The sequence below is a fragment of the Athene noctua genome, chromosome 1, assembly GCF_965140245.1.
Source record: "Athene noctua chromosome 1, bAthNoc1.hap1.1, whole genome shotgun sequence".
NCBI lineage: Eukaryota > Metazoa > Chordata > Aves > Strigiformes > Strigidae > Athene > Athene noctua.
The window spans coordinates 240,790,907-240,811,678 of record NC_134037.1 but is presented as its reverse complement, the minus strand read 5'-3'; the positions used below and the strand labels follow the sequence as shown (position 1 = coordinate 240,811,678).

Genomic DNA, 20,772 nt, shown 5'->3' with positions numbered 1-20,772 from the left:
AATGTGTGGCAGCAGTCAAAATAAGTATTGTCCTCCCATAAGACACAACCAGGCAGGGTAGCACCAATTTACTGATTGAGGAGGAGGACTGCAGGTAGGGTAGTATCGTGTGTCTGTTTCTGAGCTACAAGGTTTTATTGTGTCTGTCGATTACCAATAATCTGTCATAAAGTTCTAATTAATAGGTTTTGTGTCCTTAATGTAACCTGGAGGAATCACTTTAGACATTAGAGATAACAATGCAAAATATTGATAACTGTCCTGGATAAATCAGTGACTCAGTAGAAAAAATTTTGTTGATTTTTCTATTTGGTAGGTAGTCAGGGGATACTGTGGTCACCCTGCAGCCAGCCTTCTTGCCAGCTGGTATTACAAGTGGATCTGCATAATTAATTTCAGAATCAGTCAGCGGATTATACTGGACAACATTTTCTCCAGAGAGAAGCATTAAATAATAGAAATCTTTGGCCCACCTCAAGTCTCTCCATTCCATTATCTCAGCAGCTTTGCAGATTTCTTTGTTTTGCATCTCACATCCCCTGGCAGTGATGGTATTTTGTTTGATACATTAACAGATGCTGATGAGTGTAATAGTTTGCTGAAAGCTAAACTGAAAATCTCATGCTGAGCTGGTGGGAGAGCCCCGATTTTGCAGTTGTAGAAGATGCATGATCTACAGAAGAATAAGGTGCTGGCACATTTCAGACACCAGCAACAGTAGTACAATTCATTGCAGAATTGTGATGTGACTGACATGTTTTTCAGACTGTCATCTGCCTTCATGTATTGTTCATTTTCATTGTGTTTTAGGAGATTAATGTTTTCTATACTGTTGCATATATATATACAATACTGGACTATGTACTTCTACATGCTTCAGTAATTGAGCATGTTTGGCAAGAAGGCCATAAAGGGGGATAGATGTTCACACATGGGGACTCTTTCTGACCTGGATAGTTGTCCTTGGCCTTCCTAGGTACTCTGGGAACATGTCTGAAAATTTGCTTCCATTCCAAAAATGCCTTTTTTATTTTTTGAGTAATACAGCCATTTTTTTCCACAATTATCTTACTTAAAAATGAACTCTATGTTATTTGATTCTTCTAAAATCACCTTCCTTTCAGTATGCACTGAGTGATGCACTGTATCTATGGACATGTTTGTATTGCCTGCTAGTATTATAAGGAGAAGGTATATCATGTAGCTAAATAGAGCTCCTTCGTTATGTATTAGAGGAAATACCATGTGCTTTTTAGGATTTTGAAAGAATTTATCAGTGTGAGCACCAAGTAACTCAGGTGTAATAAATGGTAAATTCTTTTCTTTCTCGGAAAGACACTAAAGGCACTCTGTCAGGTCATATGTATGCAGAGAAGTCTCTTGCATATGAAAAAACCAGTATCTCCAGATGAAACTAATCAGGAAGAAAATTACATGAGTAAAAATCTAACAGAAAAATATTAGTAGAGTTGATAGAATATATCATAGTATTGATATTAAGTAAAACATATTTAATATATTTTCTTTTAGGAGAAGCCACTGACCAAATCTCTGCAACGAGGAGAAGACCCCCAGTTTGATCAAGTAAGACACTTGAGATGATATTATTTCCCTTCATCAAGTTGTAAATACTTGGAAGTCAGTCTAGTGTTCTTATGCTATCATTGCATACTGCAAAAGTGATATCTCTCAATGTGCTTTTGTACTGTGATGAGTGCTTTGCCTAACCATTCTTGAGTTTAAATTAGGAGCATTTTTCCACTGTTTACAAGATCAATATTTTTTTGCCATAGAACCTCTTGCTTTTTGCAGTGTATTAGGTACATGTATTATTTCCTGACTGTTTCTCCTGATGGCGTTTTCAAAGCAAACTTTGTATCTTTCCAGACTATCTGATTTTTGAAACAGGTGCATGGCCCCCAGTCTTTCTTTTATGGGGTTTCTCTTAGGTTAGATTCATTGCCGTTGCCTTTAGAATCATTGTCATTGCCATCAGCCTCATCAGTCTGTCTCTGTAGCCGTGACCCAGCATGGCTTACATGTACGCTGCACTTCACATAGGCTGAGCCAACCTGTTAAGCATCAGTTCAGTTGTCAGGATAAATGCCTATATATGACAAGGTAAATAATAATTAGAGAAAAATGATTGGCAGGGAAAAAGAATTAAAAACTAAAATAGAATATTATTAATTAGATTTCATTTAATAAAGCAATGTCATTGTAATTAATAAAATTAAATTTATATCTGGTATTAGATTAATAAGTTTATTATGTAAGGGAAATGAGACAAGTACAAAAAACAAAACCAACAGCAGTATCCACACTTATTAATAATGGTATAAGAATTATTTTTGTCAGTGGTCTTTCTTAAAAAAGAAAAGCATCTAGAAAAAATTTCTGCAGAAGTAATCTATTTTGAAATAAAGATATATAGGTGCTACAGAGTTTAAGTTGCATAAAGGATGCCAAAACTCACTCCCAACAAAGAGGAAGGATAATCTCAAGGTGTATCATAAGCGACAGTTATTTGCTTCTCTGCCATTCCTGCTTCAACTGCCATTGCTGTCACCATTGCTGCTAATTCCATGGCTGCTCGCACCACTGTGCTGCAAGCAGTGCCAGAAACACAGAACAGAAAGGCATGGCAGAAACAGCAGCAAGGACTCTTGACAGCAACTGTGGTTAATGCCATAAGCTGAAGGTACCATATTGATTAGCTTAACTTTGAGAGAGGCAATAAGTATGAGTAGGACTTAAAAACCTCAAATGAATATAACTGTGTTTTCTGGGACATTTGATACATTGCACCAGAAGCAAAGATGCCTTGTGAGACCCCACTGGCATTCACAAAGGCTCGCTTCATAATTTTAACGTGACAAAGTGACACTCTCTAGGTTGTTCTGTACCTGTTTTTGGAGAGAGTTAGCCTGCTCAGAGCAGGAGGTGAACAGTGGGACCACTACATTGCACTCCCTGCCTGCCTTGCTGACCACAGAGACACCCAGCTGGGGATCCAGACAGTGTAAGCTAAAGGAGGCTGCTTTGTGAGTACTCACTAGCTGTCTAATGAAATTTTTTGTGGTATTCTGACATTAATTTTATATATATGTTTTTCCCTCCTGTGGGAAGTGTCACACATAAGTGGGAAAGAAAAACAAATTAAACTACCCACATGCAAACTTTGTGATACTGTTCCTGCAGTGTATTAAACAAACACATGATGGGTGGCCATGATTTGATTAAACAGTCATGGTTAAGCAAACTGTGGCCCTTTACAAGGAGGAATTAGAAGACACATGCTTCTACTAGTTATTGGTAAGTAGACAGAAAATTGAACAATTAAGTCAAGATAAATTGACAACAGTGAGTGCTTCCTCGAGTGAAACAACTGTGTATTTCTTACTGTAACAATTTACTCTGAATGCTTGGGGAAAAAAAAACAAACAACAGATGCAGACAAAAAACAAATGCAAATTTTGTTATACACAACATTTGTATATATTTCTAACTGCGTATCTAGAAGTCCTACTTATGTGTAGAGTTGATAGAAAAGTATAGAGCTGAGATTGCCTTAGACATCCTGTCAAAAAGTCTTCATTTGAGTTCCTTGAAATTTTCAGACTGTCTGCCTCAGCCTGAGTTGTTGGAAATGTTTCTCTTTTCAGGCTTCACATTGTTTTCTGCTTGAACAGCACTATCCTTTTGAGATGTTCTAAGTGCTCCTAGGATTGATGTATGCCTGTGATTGGGAGATGGGATCTGAACCTGGCTGATGAGCCTGTTTTCAAGAAAACGGTTAATTCTTACCAAAATCATTTTAGTTTGGCTAAATTGCGGTTAATTTTCATTTAGAAATTTGTAATACACAGCAGAGATTTGATAGACTCAACTAGAATAAAGACAGGAGGATAGAGCAAAAAGTCTTTCTTGTCATGTTTCACTCAGTAGATTAAGTTAGTACATCGAAGTATTATAAAGCTGTTTTGCAAATGATAACATGTCACTATTTCAAAGTTGTCACAGAAGTAGGAATAATTTTGCTGATATTAAAAATAAAGGTGTGGTCTACCTGGAAAACTCTGAAAAACATGATTCCACATGATACTAAAATCCAAGTAAGAGGGCATGTGCTTTTAAGTCAAACCATTTAAGTTTTATTTTTTAAGTTAACTCAAATATTTTAACAGTCTATGGGATGAAGGAAGACCAGGTTGATAATCCCCTGCTTTTCCCTTCCAGATAAGTGTGGAAAGCTTTGTTGTTTATTCCTGGAACGCATAAAGTCCTCTAGCAAAAATAGGAAAGGCCACACATGACATTCCTGACATCTTTAGTATAGAAACAGAGGAGAAAAAGAGAGAACATCCCCATGAACAAACATTTTCAAGGGTTGTCTAATAATTTTCACTTCTAATTTTAAGGCATCAAAAGTCACACACTGTCAAAGGAACCTGATTTTCTTTTTGGACTTTATCAAAATTATCTCCGTTCAGTTTGAGTGAAATTGATAGGTGATGCTGAAGTGATCAGGTCACTAGCCACTTTAAAATATCTGAGCTGCATCTTCTAACTGTAAATTAAAAAGCAGCAAAAGTAAGACATAACCTGATTTAGAATTTGCCTTTTGCAGGTCAGCTTCAGAGGTGGGAAAAAACAGCCAAAAAGCCCCCTTTGCAGTAACTTATAATGAGCAGACTGGAACCTTAACTTCCAGAGTAATCAACATCAAGTTTAACATTGAAACCCCCAAACCATTTAAAATGATTATGAAAACATTGCTTACTTCCCCTAAACAGCTTTACCTCTGGCTTTTTGAGAACCAGCATTTTTTCCAGCCCATTCTCAAGCACCATTTTAGGAATGCTAGTTGTGATGGTGGTGATGGATCCAGTGTCTAGGGACCTGACGGTGCACAGGCAGAGTTCTATATGGAGGTAGTGTCAGTGCCTCCTGTTAGGCAGACAGTATTACCCTGTGGGCCCTGTCTGGCTGCCAATTGCATCACCTTCCTCAAACTCGTAATAGTATCTTGAGCAATGTATGAAGTAATCTTACTTATCCTGACTTGCAGAATGTCTCACCATTAGCCTGACAAGCTGAATTTCTTACACTGACTGTGTTTTCCTCTTTAGATGTGCATGTGTATAACGAAAATGTATACAGGAAATTATGTAGTTTTTAATATGGTTTTAAATATCTTTATAGCGTATTTAAAATCATGTTTCAGAAGTTCTTGATTAGACAACTCTAGTTGCCTATTGGCAAAGAGCATTACTGGTGCAGCATTAGCATGCTCTGTATCCACAATTACAGAAATGTTATTAAACATTGTACTACTGAACTATGACTTAAACTTCCTATTACAGGAAACTGTAAAGTTGCAGTACATGAAAAGATCAAAAGCTAGGGTGAAAAAACCCATAATTATCCAAGGGGCTTATCCTCACCCAACGAAACATTTTTATTAGTCTTTTCTTAGTGCCTACTAAAGTATATTCTGTTCGTTCCACGGTATATAAATGTTCTGTGAACTGACAAGACTGGAGGCAGAAAAAGGGCACTGTGTAATCTTGGACCAACCTGCAGACATGTTTCCATATGAAAATACAAAATGAATGTAATGTTTTGGCTATGGAAGTGAAAACTTAACAGCAAGGCTTAGTTTTCATATGAAACTGCCTATATGAGGTGCCTGTTGCAGGATAAACTGCACAAAAAATTGTGCTCATTTAATTATACTACTCTCTTCTTAGAAGTGCACTAGGTTGGAGAATACAGACTGGAAAGCAAAAACATTTAAAGTTTTATATACTTTCAGGAGATGTAAACAAAAGTAGGTCAAGCTAAAAAAGGAACATAAAAAATTAAAAATGTGGAAAATACAAATGTAAATAAGACACTAAGCAACATACTATTGATTTAAGTGTCCCTTTTTCATAACAGCCTAAACGTGGTAAATATGCTGATAATCATTCCCATTCAATATTGTATTTATTAGATGTAGTAAGTGAATAAGGGTATCATCATCATTACAGTAGCATTGCAGTTGGCCCTTTCTGTGTTTTCCCTTCCCTGCATTTTACGCATTGTCCTTCACCAGCGGAACAGCACATGGTAAAGGAAGTACAAGAAATAGTGGTGATGGGATCACAGAACAACCCTTGGCTCCTGATGAGAGGTTTGGGTTCAAACAGTGTGTAGAGAAGTAAATCTGAAGGCAAAAATAAAGGTAACACATTCAGAACTGAACTTGATACACACTAGAAATAAATGTGTTTTCATGTAAACTGGTATCCTGGCAGTAAAATAGTTATAAACAATCCTAATGTATAAGCAAGCTAAGTGAAATTACCCATCTACCAAATTATAGTATAAAAAAACCCTGGTTTTTTTATTCACAAAACAAAGGCCATAAATGAAAACTAGTGAAATTAAAAAAAAGTAATTAACATCTATCTGCTGTTAGCAGAAACATTTCTTATATTTGTATTTTGACAATATAGAAAGACTTTTATTAAATTATATAAATTGTAACAAACTATCTGTGCAGAATTTCATTAAATTTACTCTTACATACTAGTCCAAAATAAATATTAAGCATCTACATAAAGTATATTTAATGCTCTGTGAACACAAGTTTTAAACAGCTCCCTACTTGTGCAGCTTTCTTATCCTTAAGCTATACAGTAGGTAGTTCATTTATGATGGAAGAACATGATCATTTGTCCAACAAGAACATATTTGTACATCTGTGCACTCCCTTTCAGGAGCAACACAGAGCTAGAATTCATCTCACTCCTGGACTTACTTCTAGTAAATGAAAGGGTTGAGTAACCAACATGCTGGCTAGACTTCCCTCCCTTCCTGTTCCCTGAGAGCCAGGTCTTTGCCCAGTCCACCCTTCCTTCCTGTCTCAAAAGTGCAATGACAGAAAGATTTTTTAAAAAGCTATATTGACCTTTTATCCTTACTAAAGACACACACTGTAAATTCAGCAGAGAAAGTGTGGTTTGAGGAGCTTTAACAGGAATCACTTTGACTTTTTGTGGGATTTAGAGAACAGCACTGATAAATATGTTGGTGAACATGCAGGAAGACCTGACTGAAACAACTTTTCACTTACAGTTAAATATTGTAATCTCTTAAAAGATATTTAGGTCTATTTGGGGACAGACTTTTTAGTAGGGCCTGTTGTGATTGGACAAAGGGTAATGGTTTTCAACTAAAAGAGGGTAGATTCAAACTAGATACAAGGAGGAAGTTTTTTATGAAGGCAATGAAACACTGGGACAGGTTGCCTAGAGAGGTAGTAGATGCCCCATCCCTGGAAAAGTTCAAGGTCAGGTTGGACAGGGCTCTGAGCAACCTGATCTAGTTGTCCCTGCTCATGGCAGGAAGTTGGACTATGTGACCTTTAAAGGTCCCTTCCAACCCAAAAATTCTGTGGTTTTGTGATTCTATTCTAGTTTTCCCCAACAAATGCTTTTTCACTGCCTCTCATAATTAACAACCAGTGTTAATGCCAGCTTCGGAAAAACTTTTGGAAGACAACTGTGCTGGTTTAAGCCCTGCCGGGACCGGAGAGCACATTGCTGTTGCCCCTTCCCCACCCGCAGCCAGTTGGGCTGGAAGTTAAGCACAGACCCCGGGCTAAGAGTGATAAAACAATCTGAACAACAACAGTGGCAATGATAACAACAATAAAAAGCGATAACAACAATAAAAATCAATAGCAATGAACAAGACAAAAGATATACAGAGAAATACCGCAAAAGGGTCAGGGAACAAGCCTGCCGTGTGTGTGTGTGTGTGCGCAACCCCAAAACCAAAAGCGAAAGTAAAAAGGCTCCGCCCCTGGACCTGATGTCAGCATGGTATGAATAACCCGGCTGGAGATCCCTTCCCCCTCTCTCTCTGCTGGGGAAACTTGACCCTATCCTAGTTGAACCAGGACAACAACAGAGAAGCAATTGAAATGTCTAAGCATCCTGAGTTGGTAGTGAATAGTTTGCACTGACACTAGGTGATTCATGCCTTCTGAATATTTATCTGTAGTCTTATGCATGAAGACTTTGGTATAATTGAGCCTGGGCTGCTGTAGTAATTCTTCAGGAAAGGTTTTCTATCACTGCTGCAAGCAGTGCCTTCATGCCATCTTTCACAGCAACTTGTTTCATATTTCAGGTCATAAAATACGTTGGAAAGACTGGGTTGAAAGCTTCCCTAAAATAGAACTTTTATAGAAACTTTAATTTTTACAGGGACAGTTGTTATAGTTTTCTAATGCTCCATGCTCTAATGCTTTAATTTTAGATGGTTAGGTTTAATAATAACAGAACAATAATACTTTATCCTCAAAGTGTCTCATTAAGTTTAAGCCACAATATCACTGTGAATTAGTCAAATTCTGAGGCTGAAAAATTGCAAAAGAGGTCAGAGTTACTAATCTAAACTAACTGTCATCCACTAAAATTCTTATTTAAGGCTTTAGTAATGTTTGGGAATTGTATGTAAGGTGCTCAGTCTCCAAGTTTTGCTGTTGTCTTAGTCACATAGTGCACACAAGTTTGGTCTTTCTTATGTGAGACATTAAACTCTACTGTTGTTCCACAAGGCAGTGAAACGTGCTGGTTTAAATTTAAGCAGATGGATAAACCTGACAGAGTTAATGACATAATCAGTGTACTTGACATGAAGTACATACTTCAGCGTTTTGCTCCTGCTACTCAGCACTTCGCCGGATCAAGCCTTGCATGATCTTGAGGCAGTCACAAATCTCCAGATCAGTAATTTATTCTTATTTTAAGTAGTTGTTCTCTATTTTATTAGAATGTACATAAATTCTGTAGCTGTGAACATTCAGTTGCAATACATATATAATGCTTTTGTATAATAATGGCATTTTTTTTCACCCTAGCTTTTGATCCTTTCATTATTTTTTATCTTTATGGTTTGCTATAATAAGTTTTAATCATAGTTTGGTAGTAACATGTTTGGTAACATTTCTGTAATTGGTGGCACAGTTTATACTGAGTGAGCAGTAATATTCTTTTCCAGTATGGTGCTAGAGCTGTTTAATCAGGAAATTTTAAGGAATGATTTAAAACTGTTTCACTTATTTGTGCAAAGACAGAGGAAACTGTAAATATTTTCCTGTATATAAAGAGATGTCTAAGTTATCGGGTGTGTGAACCTAATAGTGAGATGCATGAATCTGCACGTTCAGTTGGTTAAGATTATTGCAGAGCTTTTGGGGTTTCTCAATATATTCTGAGTTTCAGGAGGGGCATCCAGCAGTCAGATACAGCCCATGAAGACAGTACCTCTAATTCATCACTTTTTCTTTCCTCATAATGTGCTCAAACTCAAATCAACATTGTATAACAAACAAATCTAAACTGCTTGAAGAACTGTAGTTTTCTGGTGTGTTGTAAAATGGGATACACAATTTTCATGCATTTTAGTATCATCAGTGGAAAGACACTATTGACATGCAGCCCATTATGGTATTTCCTCTTGCGTTTCAACAGGAAATGCAGAATATAAAGTCACTGCTTGCACCGTTGATCTCAAAAATTAGATAAAAACAAGAAATAACATGTCTAACCATTGAATTAGTACTTGTTTTTTAAGGAGGAGGAGAAGCTTGGACACCAGTTCCTTTGCTGATTTTTTTTTGTATTTTCTCCATAGGTAATAAGCTCAATGAGCTCACTTTCAGAATATTGCCTACCCTCCATCCTGCGAACTTTGTTTGATTGGTATAAAAGACAGAATGGCATAGAAGATGAATCTCATGAGTACAGACCAAGAACAAGCACTAAATCCAAAAGGTATGATTTTGAATATGCATGCATACGTTATTGACAGATTCTAAGGTAAAATATATTACATTTCACCCGTGAGCTTTTGTGAGGCTACAGTTGCTTGAAAGTCGTTGTCATCTTTTTTTTTACTTGTTTCTGGAACTCTTCTCTCAGCTTCTAGATGGATGGAGTAATTGTATCTTCAAAATTATGCTCCTGATAGCTCAAACACTGTTTCTTACTGATGCTTTGGATGTTGTCATTTCAATAATGGTTTGTATAAACTGTGTCTGACTTCTTTACTCATGTGACCTGGCAATAATTCTATGACACCTGAAAGGATTTCTTATATATGGTGTTCTGCTTAGTCATAGAAATTTCACATACACCTACCCTCAATCCCCAAAAAATCACGAATCAAAGAGCTTTAGTAATATTGACTTAGCTCTTAAAAAAACCAAGCAAACAAAAATAAAGACCCCAAAACAAATATGGTATCAGTAGTTCTTCAGTGATAAGACAGCAGACTGAACTTGGTTTATATTGAGATCTGATGGTTTGGTACAGGTATATTCTTAAAACTTCCAATTTTTCTGAATACTTTCATAGTACCTTTACACACTCTAATAAAGCAGCAGGAGAATCAACACTGGCAGATCTGGTGTTTGGAAATGCATAGGCAGTTCTTCACATTAGGATTACATTATAATCCAGTAACTACTGAAGGCAGTAGTTGCTGGGATGAAGGGGTAGGAGTTAGTTTTAGATATCAAGGTAGACATGAACCTTAATCAGAACCTTTCAGACTCTCGATGTCACTAGAAGTTGTCAATATGAAGGCATGATTCATCAATTAGATGTCTGCTTTTGAATGGGATAAATCCTTGCCTTGAAGTGCCTCTTTCTCTCAACCTGTTACAGGACCTCCTGCTCATAAATAGATGTCTTCAGGAACTCCACCCAAAATCTAGTTGAAAGTCAGTTTAGCAGTGAACCAAGGCCACTCTGTCAATTGGTAGTGTTACAGAACAAGAGTATAATCAGTCCTTTCTCCAGTTAATGTGAAACCAAGAAAGCCAAAATGCAAGTAATTTATTTAATCACTGATCAAGCAGAACTCTTAAATGCATGTTTTATTATAAGCAAGTTTGAAATCACTGAAGCTCTTAATATTTATAAGATTTGTGCTGAATTTATGCAAACAGAAATCTCACTGATAACAGTGGTAACTGCTTCAAACAGACTGCAGAACTGTCCCTTTAATGTATAATTTTATAAAAAGTATTGTATATTTCATGTTATCTTTTCAGGACATGTTGAAACTGTGATCAGGTGATCCAAAGGGATATTTTTGGTATTTGTATTGCGAGATACTCACCTGAGACATTATTCCTGTGTTGTTCTGCATAAGGAATGCATTTAAACATATGACAAATGATGCTAAAGTTAAAACAGTAACACTGAAACAGTTTTTAAAAGAGAATGTAGTTTGGTTATGAATTCTCCATTGGTAAGACATTTTTCAAAATAAATCACAAGTCTAAATATCAATATGATAGCACAAAATAATCTATTACTTTTGCCTCCAAGTGTAATTGAGGACTGTCTAAATAGTACCATCAGCAAGGAAATTGAAAGAATATAGAATCCAAAAGTTTTCTTGTTTTTGTTTTGGGTTATTTCTTGAAAAAGCTTTGTGATAATCTTAAACTGGAAAAAGAGGGAGGAAATGGAGAGTGACATTTAAACATTTGAAAGAAAGTGAAAGTAACAAGTTAGATATGGTCTATTTATCTCAGATTTTAAGAGCATACCAGTGCATTACTTTCTGAAATTATGGACTGCAGTTTATAAAAATAGAATACAATCCCCTGTTATCTGTATTTGTGTAATTAAAGAAGGCATATAATATGACACATGTAAATATTGTGTTTCCTGGTTTGATTTTGCAGTGATGAGCAACAGAGGGACTATTTAATGGAGAGAAGAGATCTGGCTATTGATTTTATTTTTTCTTTAGTATTAATAGAAGTTTTGAAACAGGTAAGGAGTTCTTAATTATCCTTTAACTAATACATGATGAAAATTTCCGATACAAATGAATTTTAGGATCCTTCTTTCTATTTCCATTTTTAAGAGTTTAAAAACATGAGATACATCCTGCATGCTTGTTCATTGCTGTCTTTCTTGCACCTATAGGATACATAGTATTCTTTGCTCATACACAGACTCAACTTTGCCAAGTCTTTGGAGCTAAAGTATTTCTCTTTGGTACTATATACACTTTAAATGGCTGGCTCATTTCAGCTGTTTTGTTAGCTAGATGCCGTTTCAGCTGGTACCATATTTCTGCATGGAAGATACCCATGACTAATCTTAGCACTAAGGTATGCAGCTTGAAGTGTAGTATACATGTGCTCGTTATGTTTTATTTTGTGTTTTCAGATTCCACTTCATCCTGTAATAGATGGTTTGGTACATGATGTTATTAACTTGGCTTTCAAGCACTTTAAGTACAAGGAAGGGTAAGACTTTTTTTCATAGAAAAATTCTGTGAAAAATATTACTTTCTTAATTTTTTAGTAGTAGCAGTTTAAGCAGTATGCTTTCTCAGCCAATAATTCTTTGTTGTCTCTTGCTAGGTACCTTGGTCCTAACACTGGAAATATGCACATTGTTGCAGATTTGTATGCAGAAGTAATAGGTGTTCTAGCTCAAGCAAAGTAAGCAAAATTGAATATCATATTTACCCTGTAAATCTGAGTTATACTTGCTTAGCATGTGACTATTCTGGTTTTCTCACTTTCTTAAAAGATAGTGTAGGAATAAATCGTTTCTGCTTATTGGTCTTGTATTCATTCAGGTATCCTAGAGCACAGAACTCTAGGGAGTCACGGGCTTTCTGCAGCTAGTCTGGTGATACTGAATAAATTCAACTTGACTAGAGCAGCATTATTTTTCTTATCTCAGCAATGATATCTGCAGAAAGCCCAAAGTGCTGAAGACAGCTTTTTTTTTTTTTTAATGTATGCTATTTTTTCTTTAGCTGGGCAAACCTAAACATTGCTATCCTCCAGCACAGCAACATTTTTAAGTCTCTCTCAGTTATTTCAGTTCAGAACTTAATGCAGCTGCTCCTGAATCCTTTGTCCTGCACTTAAAGCAGATGACATAAACCACTTTGTGGATCAGGTCCTAAATTCTGAATCTGGAAGAAGACAGATTCAGAAACTCATGTACCCAGTATAACATCCCATCATATACTTACACCACAAACTAAGCAGAAGGTGAAATCTACTGCCTCAACACAGTGGTCTCTGTCTCCAGACTTTCACAGACTTCAAGGCCTTACCTGGGCTTCTAAATTGCCTGGCTTAACGGCAAAAGAGGAAGTGACATCTGGATCCAAAGCTTCAAGCTGACTGTCAAAACATACCCATTCTCCGTAAATACTGCTTTCCTTCTCCAATTCTGAAGGGCCTTGCTAAGATACCAAGCTATTTCTTCCAACTCTCCTCTGCTCTCTGTCAGAGGCAACAACAAACGGTTGTTATGTGCTACACCTGCCCATGAAAATTACTTTCTTTTTATTTTGTCTCAAAAAAGACAGGAGGTTCTTTGGTCTTTTCTGTATGTTATTTTTATGGACAGCGTGTCTCAAGAGAGACCTCCAGTAGATTCATGGGGGAGATTAAAAATGGTCACAGACCCCACCATTGCAAGTGTTGTAGTTAATGCTTAAGTGTTACTGTAATGGCTATTAGAAAAAACCTGAATGGAGGAACAGCTTATCTGAATATTTTCATGGTTATCATTTCAGCATTCTTTTGAAAATATTGCATGTACTTGCAAGAAAACTATCTTGGATTTTTGAAAAACATGTGAGGGGGTTATTCTAATGATATTATTAACTCTTACCTAAAAGAGGGGTATGGTAAGAAAATAAGGTGAAAGATGTGGTTATCTAAAGGGACTAAGATCAAGCTGTACAATTCATCTTCTTTTCTGAGTTTATCAGAAATGAAGGAAAACTAAACAAAAAGAAATCTGTTCGCATATTGACTGAAATGGATTTTACAACCAAAGTTGAATCTTCTTTAGGTTTTTCCCCATTTATATGCCTCACAATACATTTCAGTTATTAATGTGTACTTTTTGTAACTAACCAATGTTAATTCATAGATTTCCTGCTGTAAAGAAGAAGTTTATGGCAGAGTTAAAAGAGTTACGGCATAAAGAACAAAGCCCATATGTAGTTCAAAGCATTATCAGTCTTATAATGGGAATGAAATTCTTCCGCATTAAGATGTATCCTGTGGAGGACTTTGAAGCTTCTCTTCAGTTTATGCAGGTAAAATTCCTGAGTATATAACTGTAGTACCCAGACCTTTTAGAATGGGCTCCTCTTTATCTTTTCTGTAATACACCTGGAGGTTTTCCATGTGACATTCCCACATAAATGTATGTGCAGCTACTTTCTGCTTGTTCTGAACCTCAGCGCTCCAGTCTCCAATCTCTGAAGTGTATCATTCCATACCCTTTTCATCAGCCATATACCCCTATCCCTACATCTCACCCTCCAACAAAAAGAATTTTTGATCTGTAGACCCCAGACCTTCCACCCTGCCAGCCCACAGCTGTTCCTTGCCCAATGTCCCTGCCTGTCTCCCTAACTGCTCACTGCCTCCAAAGTGAATCTTCAACCATTGACATGGTTGCCAGAGAGCAGAAGAACTTCTGATGGAGAAGAACACAGAGGAAGGGACAAAGAATTGAGGCAAAAGTTGGTTGGAGTTTTCCTTGGATGTGTTGCTTGCTTCTACCACACCTTCACCCCCCTTCCTGTAGGGTACATTCTATTCCCAACCAGTTTGAGAGCAACTAGTACAGAGCATAGATTGACTATCATGAATGCTTTAAATTAATAATTGCATCATTTTCTAAAAGGAAAGAAAATACTTTATGTTTAAACATTTTAAGCATCCACATTCTTGCATGTCCTGTACAATGGATTCTGTTCCCATGAACACGTTTATTTAGCTTAACCTTTTCATTCCCATTTTTTCTTGGAATCACCCTCATGGCTACATGGTTTGTAGCCACTCATCCAGTTAAATACATGGTTTTTATAAACTTCCATGTAAAGATCTGCTTATTGATGATATCACTGCAGTAAAAAATCAATGTTAGATGCCCATAAGTATTTGACATTGGAATACAAATACACAGGTGTACAGACACACAGAACCATTTCTCTAAGTCCTGAACAGGAAGCACATTCTATTTCAGTTTTGCCAAGTGTTTTAAACCATATTTAGCAACACAGAAACAGCTCATTTTTCTTCTATGCTTCATTATATGAACACATCTTAGTATGTGTTTACTTAAGGTAAGTTATCCAGAGCTGGCAAGATATCAAAGCAGTGTGTGTTCAGTGCACATGGCTAATATAAGTGTATGACTGTGGCATAGCTTTATGGCACAGCACTGCTGCATTCCAGTGTTCACTGCTATTGAAATCAGTGGTAAAGCTCCCATATAGTGGAACTCAAAATTTGAATGCAAATGATCTCTACTTTCTCTGACTGCAGTATCTTGTCATGAAATTAGTTCTTATATATGCTACAATGCTTCATAAGATGCACTGTGTATGTAGGAAAACTAATTTTCCTCAATTTGGTGAAATACAGTTTGATTTTTGGGGTGATTCATTTGTTAGTTTGAGTATCTACATGCAGTGCTTCAGCTATAAACTGTCATATAAGCTCTGCTCTAGTAGAGAAGGCACTTTCAGAGGGTGAGGTGATCTCAGGACTGAGCTCCAAAAGAGCCTGTCTTCCACCATGGAGTGCAGAAGCAACTCAGGAAGGCTACTGCCTTTGCATAGGGGCCTCAGCTGTGCAGCAGAAATGGCTGAAGTGACTGAAGTCATGCCGTATAGAATCCTGATTGCAGCCAGGAAAGATTATGTGTGGTCTAAAGTGTAAACTGCTCTGCATGCATGTGGAAGAAAAAATGTCAGTGGGGACCTTCCTTGTAAAGTCAGTGGCTGTTCGGGCCATGGACCCAGAGAGGAAGAAATAACTGGAACAACATGATTTGTTGTCCTTAGAGAAGTTGTACAGAAACACATGAGTGGGTGGATGCTTATCTCCCCTCCCTCACTTCCTGAACAGCACAGCTGTGTGGATAGTAGTTCACTGCATATTTAGGACAAAAGTACATTTTTACTTTCTCTCTCAGTCCCCAATTGCAGGCTAGAAATTCTGGTGGTTTTCACCATAGGTCTCTTCCCTCACATAGCACAGATATATTGACTTAATCTGCAATGGATCCTAGAAGTGAAGTTTATCCCAAAATATTTACAGTAAGATTGTTCCTTGCCTTGAGTATCCTACCAGAGAAGTATGTTCCTTTTCTGGCCTCTCAGAGCATTGTATAAAACAGTTCATGTGGGCTGTTGCTCCTGCTCCTGAAGGAGAAGGCATAAGGTCAGCCCCTGAGTCCAACTCCCTTTCCATCCCCAAAACGCCAGCAGGCTCAGCTGGAATCAGTGGAGACTTTGTGTATTATCATGGTTAGAGTAACAGATCCTTGATCTTGACTTAAGTCCTGCTTTGTACTTGCTGCAAAATGCAGATTTAGAAGTTAATAGAGAATGTGGGATTTGCAAGATAAAAATAGTCACTGACACTTGATGTGCATTCAGCAAACATTTAGAGGTCCTTATTCCAGCTGATACGCAATTGAAGTTTCTTGTTTTGTTTTGTTTTGTTTTAGGAATGTGCACATTATTTCCTTGAAGTTAAAGACAAAGATATCAAGCATGCACTGGCAGGACTGTTTGTTGAAATTCTTGTCCCCGTAGCTGCTGTGAGTTTATTTTTCAGGTTGTTTGCATAATTTCTTTAAATTAGATAAAACACTATTTCACAAGCTGTTTTATTAACATGACATTTTCTTTCAGGCTGTTAAAAATGAAGTGAATGTCCCCTGTCTGAGGAACTTTGTTGAAAGCCTGTATGATACAACACTTGAACTTTCCTCACGAAAGAAGCACTCATTGGTTAGTAACCCTAAGAAGCAGAGGCTAAATTTCTTTGTCAGAAATATCTCTGAGCAAGACTCTTGGGAAATTGCAAAACTTTTTTCTGTGTTTGGCTTTATAACAAATACATTTCTATTTGCAGGGAATGTTATAGTGTTTGCAGAAATAGCCATGTTTATTTTACTCAGAATATGATCTAAATCAATCTGAATCAAACAGATGTTTTCAGCTTCTGGTTCTGTGATTATTAAATGGTTAGGTTTTCTCATACTTGTTACATTAGGAAGAGAGGAGAAAGAATAGAGTTCACTTCTTGTCAAGCGAGAACAAATGAGGCATGTGGGAACAACTCTTTCACGGGGCTTAAATAATACATTGTAGGAATGAAAAAATGTATAACACATGCTCTTTTAAATCCGTAACTTGGCTACTGTGCAGCTCCCTATTTAATTTTTTTCTTGTGAGATGAACAGTGGCACTACAGTGTATTTTTGGAAGCATGAGTTGATCTGAATTAAATGAGGATCTGAGTCAGTTTGATGCTGGCTGCCTTAAGCAGTCTGTCTCTCCAACTGGGTCAGCGCATGTCAGCAATGCAGCGTTAGCTAATCCATTTTGAAGTCTTGAACCTTTTAAGTAAAGAAAGTTGTCGTTTGTCCTTCCTTATTCTGTGGGAAAGTCAAAAAGACTTCCCTGTTCACAGCAGTCACAGCAAATGCTGGTCACTAGTGCTAGAGAATCTGCTGGGAGGACTGCAGGAGTGTCCTTGAGCTGTCTGCCGAGTTACAGCAGTCCCAGGGCACCAGTTTCACCACTCCCAGTCAGAGCATCCCCTGGGATGCAGTCCTGATCCAGTTTGAATTAGTGGGAGTCTTGGGCTGGATTTCTGATTTCACTCTGCTTGTGTTTGTGTCGCTCTATTCCACTGTGCTGAGTTAATGAAACATTGTTGAAACTGCAGCAGGGTTAAAAGCTTTGCTATACAGTTTTTACACTAAGTAGAACTTCCCCAAACTGGTTGCTGTACTTGCCAAAGTCAATACTCTGTGCTTGAGAAAGCATTGCACAGCTGGAGCTTTGCGTTTGATTGCTTGTCTACACATACCACACTGGAGGCTACATAGTTAAAAGTGACAAAATAGAATAGATTCTCGTGAGGGTGTGATTAGAAGTACAAACATTGGGAGGAGGGGAAAGGCAAACAGTTGGCAGAAATAGCTTCAGTGCATATTTCCAGGCTTCCAGGAAGAAAACACACTCTTTAGAGTCTGACAAGGACCTTCTTTTCCACAATCAGTGTTTTGCAAGTCAGTGCACTCACGGTGCAGGCAGGATGGGGGCATTCATCTTGCTTCATTTTCTATCTAAAAGAATCTCACATGAGCTAGTTGTTGAGGTTCTCTTGATAGTGAACAGAAAGTATTAGGAAACTCCAGGAGATGGTTTGTATCTTCCCCCCTAAAGCTCTTTCTTAGGATGGGTTGTAACACTCCTGGGATATTACTAAATTCTATGATCCTGTCAAGTTCTCAACTATTATATGTATTACAGTAAGAAAGTCTTACTTGAGAAGACCTGAGTTATCTTCTTCCATATGTATTTTGGACATGAAGATTATAAAAATACAAATTAATGTACATTTGCTGTTTGCTCAAGAAACTAGATCTAACCTAGCTATAGACAATTTATGTTGTGTATTACAGGAACAGAAATTGGGGGTTATGGTGTGTTTATACTTTGAGCTGTGGCTGAAGTTAAAATTTTACGGTTAATTTTTTCAAAATCATTGGTCTTGAAGATAAAGTTACCTTATTTTTGACAAGTAACTTTAAGGTCCTGATTGGGTATGTTAGCATGACAACTGAAACAAAAATGTCTTGCTGAAATAGCAAAGACAATTTCAAAATTAATAGGTGCATTTTAGCTTTTTTTTTTTTTTTAGTATAACATTTACAAGGTGAGTGTCAAAGTAAGTGCTGACAAAGAGACGAAGTTCTAGTATTTGAACTTCTGTGCTCTGTGTTCCTTCTTTTTCAATTTGCAAGTTGCAATGACCATCAGATCCAGGTATCACCTGTACTTCAACACAATTCTCTAGTATGTTTGACATGTCTCTCAATATGTATCGTGACTGCAGATTTTGAAGAGTAATAAGCGTCTGGGTATTCACAAGTCCCAACAATCCCCATGGGTATTGTTATTATAATAAAGATAGTTATTTCCATGCTATTCTTTCTCAGTTAACTGACAGAACTTAGCCCTGTGAGTCTGTAAAATTGTGGCCCATCTTTGGATTTATTATACTGCTATAAGTAGGCATTTGGTTGCTTTTAGTTCATTCATAAAAAATATCTGTAACAGCTTTAGAGGAAGGTTCCTTTTAAATTGTACTACTTAACAATGTGTTTATGTTGGCTGACATGTATTGCACAAAATGGAGGAGTTAGAACTTCAAGTTTACAGTAGCTCTATTAAGTTAATTTTATGCTCTGCAGACATGCAAATAATATGGTATCGACATCCATTTCCTGTTTAGGCGTTGTACCCTTTGGTAACATGCCTGCTTTGTGTCAGTCAGAAGCAGTTCTTTTTAAACAGATGGCATATTTTCCTCAACAACTGCCTATCCAATCTCAAGGTTAGTATCTCCTGGTTTTAATATTGTATGAAAACTTCAGCATGCACTATTGATCTATTGAAAATCCATTTTAGTTAAATGTACTGGATTATTGCTATTATCTGATTCCATACATAATTTTATTCCTGACAGTACAAATTCTTTAGCTGTACAGATTTTTTCAATAACAAAAAAGTATTCTTGTGACTAGTTTGAATTTCTACTGTTTCTCTTAACTCAAACCAAGCCTGACTCAAACAGCTGTGAAACAGGGAAGATTGTTAATGAAAGTTGTTAGCTTGAGTAGCATATGAAAACTAACCCAATATTAACTCGCTTTTTTTCACAAAAGGCAATCTCAAACAAAGCACGTGTTATTAATCAGAATGGAACTAGTTGCAGGACACTGATTCCACTGCCTGTTTCACTCTGTTAAGTTGCATTTAAAGACCCTAAACTGTTTTGTTTCCTCCATGTATCCATTCTTATTCATTTACTATTTGTTAGATAACTATTTCATTTACTATTTGTTAGATAAACTTTGAAGTTTAAGACTTAACTGTCCACTGCAATCTGCTGTGGTTCCTGACCAGCACATGCTGTTCAATACACATATGCTAGTTACCATTACTAATCTGGGAATATAGATGTTTCTGAAAATTAGGGAAATCCTGACAAATTATTTGAAACCATTAAAGAAAATACAAGTAAAGTTGCTCCTACAGTACCAGTTGAAAATCAAATTGGAATTCACCTCACCACCTATAATTCATTGAGAGACACTTCGATTCATAGGGCTCATAGATTCATGTGGTGGCACATTCAGTCTTTAGTTTTGGGCTGACGTAGTTGAATACATGGCTAAATTAAGAACATGGTTGACCACTCTTTAGTCCAGAGGAAGAGATGCCCTGACCATTGAAGCAATCACTTTACCAGTCCAAGTGGCACTTCAAAGCCCAAACCAAACTCACACAGGTGAAAGAACTAGATCAAGAAAAAGGACAAATACTTCCATTAGAAGGAGAGTTGTGCACACCAGGACAGTGTATGGGACTCCACAATCTTGTGTGGGCTCCCGTGAACCACATAATGGATCAGGTTTCTCAAGAGCCTTCACACACCATAAAGCACAGTCTCCTTCCCAAAACCATTACGGTCAAGCATACACTGGAAAAGCTAAAAGGTTTATATTTAATCATATTTCTGATTTTAATACAAACTGGCAAATCTCTGATTTTACAGAACCAAACTTTTCTAATAAAGGAGACTCCTGCCAGGGTATGGAAATATTTGACCCC

The 20,772-nt window shown here is 37.0% G+C and overlaps 1 protein-coding gene across 8 annotated transcripts in view; it reads left to right on the top strand.

Annotated features, from left to right (window-relative positions):
* FRY (FRY microtubule binding protein) overlaps positions 1 to 20,772 on the top strand; it is a 177,161-nt gene that overhangs the window by 48,832 nt on the left and 107,557 nt on the right. For all 8 annotated transcript variants that reach the window (XM_074914527.1, XM_074914536.1, XM_074914517.1 and 5 more), the window contains exons 3-11: positions 1,531 to 1,584; positions 9,694 to 9,833; positions 11,759 to 11,849; positions 12,252 to 12,331; positions 12,449 to 12,529; positions 13,989 to 14,157; positions 16,587 to 16,679; positions 16,774 to 16,872; positions 19,391 to 19,492. In XM_074914527.1, coding sequence (XP_074770628.1) covers positions 1,531 to 1,584; positions 9,694 to 9,833; positions 11,759 to 11,849; positions 12,252 to 12,331; positions 12,449 to 12,529; positions 13,989 to 14,157; positions 16,587 to 16,679; positions 16,774 to 16,872; positions 19,391 to 19,492 — 909 coding nt within the window. The remainder of the gene's footprint in view (positions 1 to 1,530; positions 1,585 to 9,693; positions 9,834 to 11,758; positions 11,850 to 12,251; positions 12,332 to 12,448; positions 12,530 to 13,988; positions 14,158 to 16,586; positions 16,680 to 16,773; positions 16,873 to 19,390; positions 19,493 to 20,772) is intronic.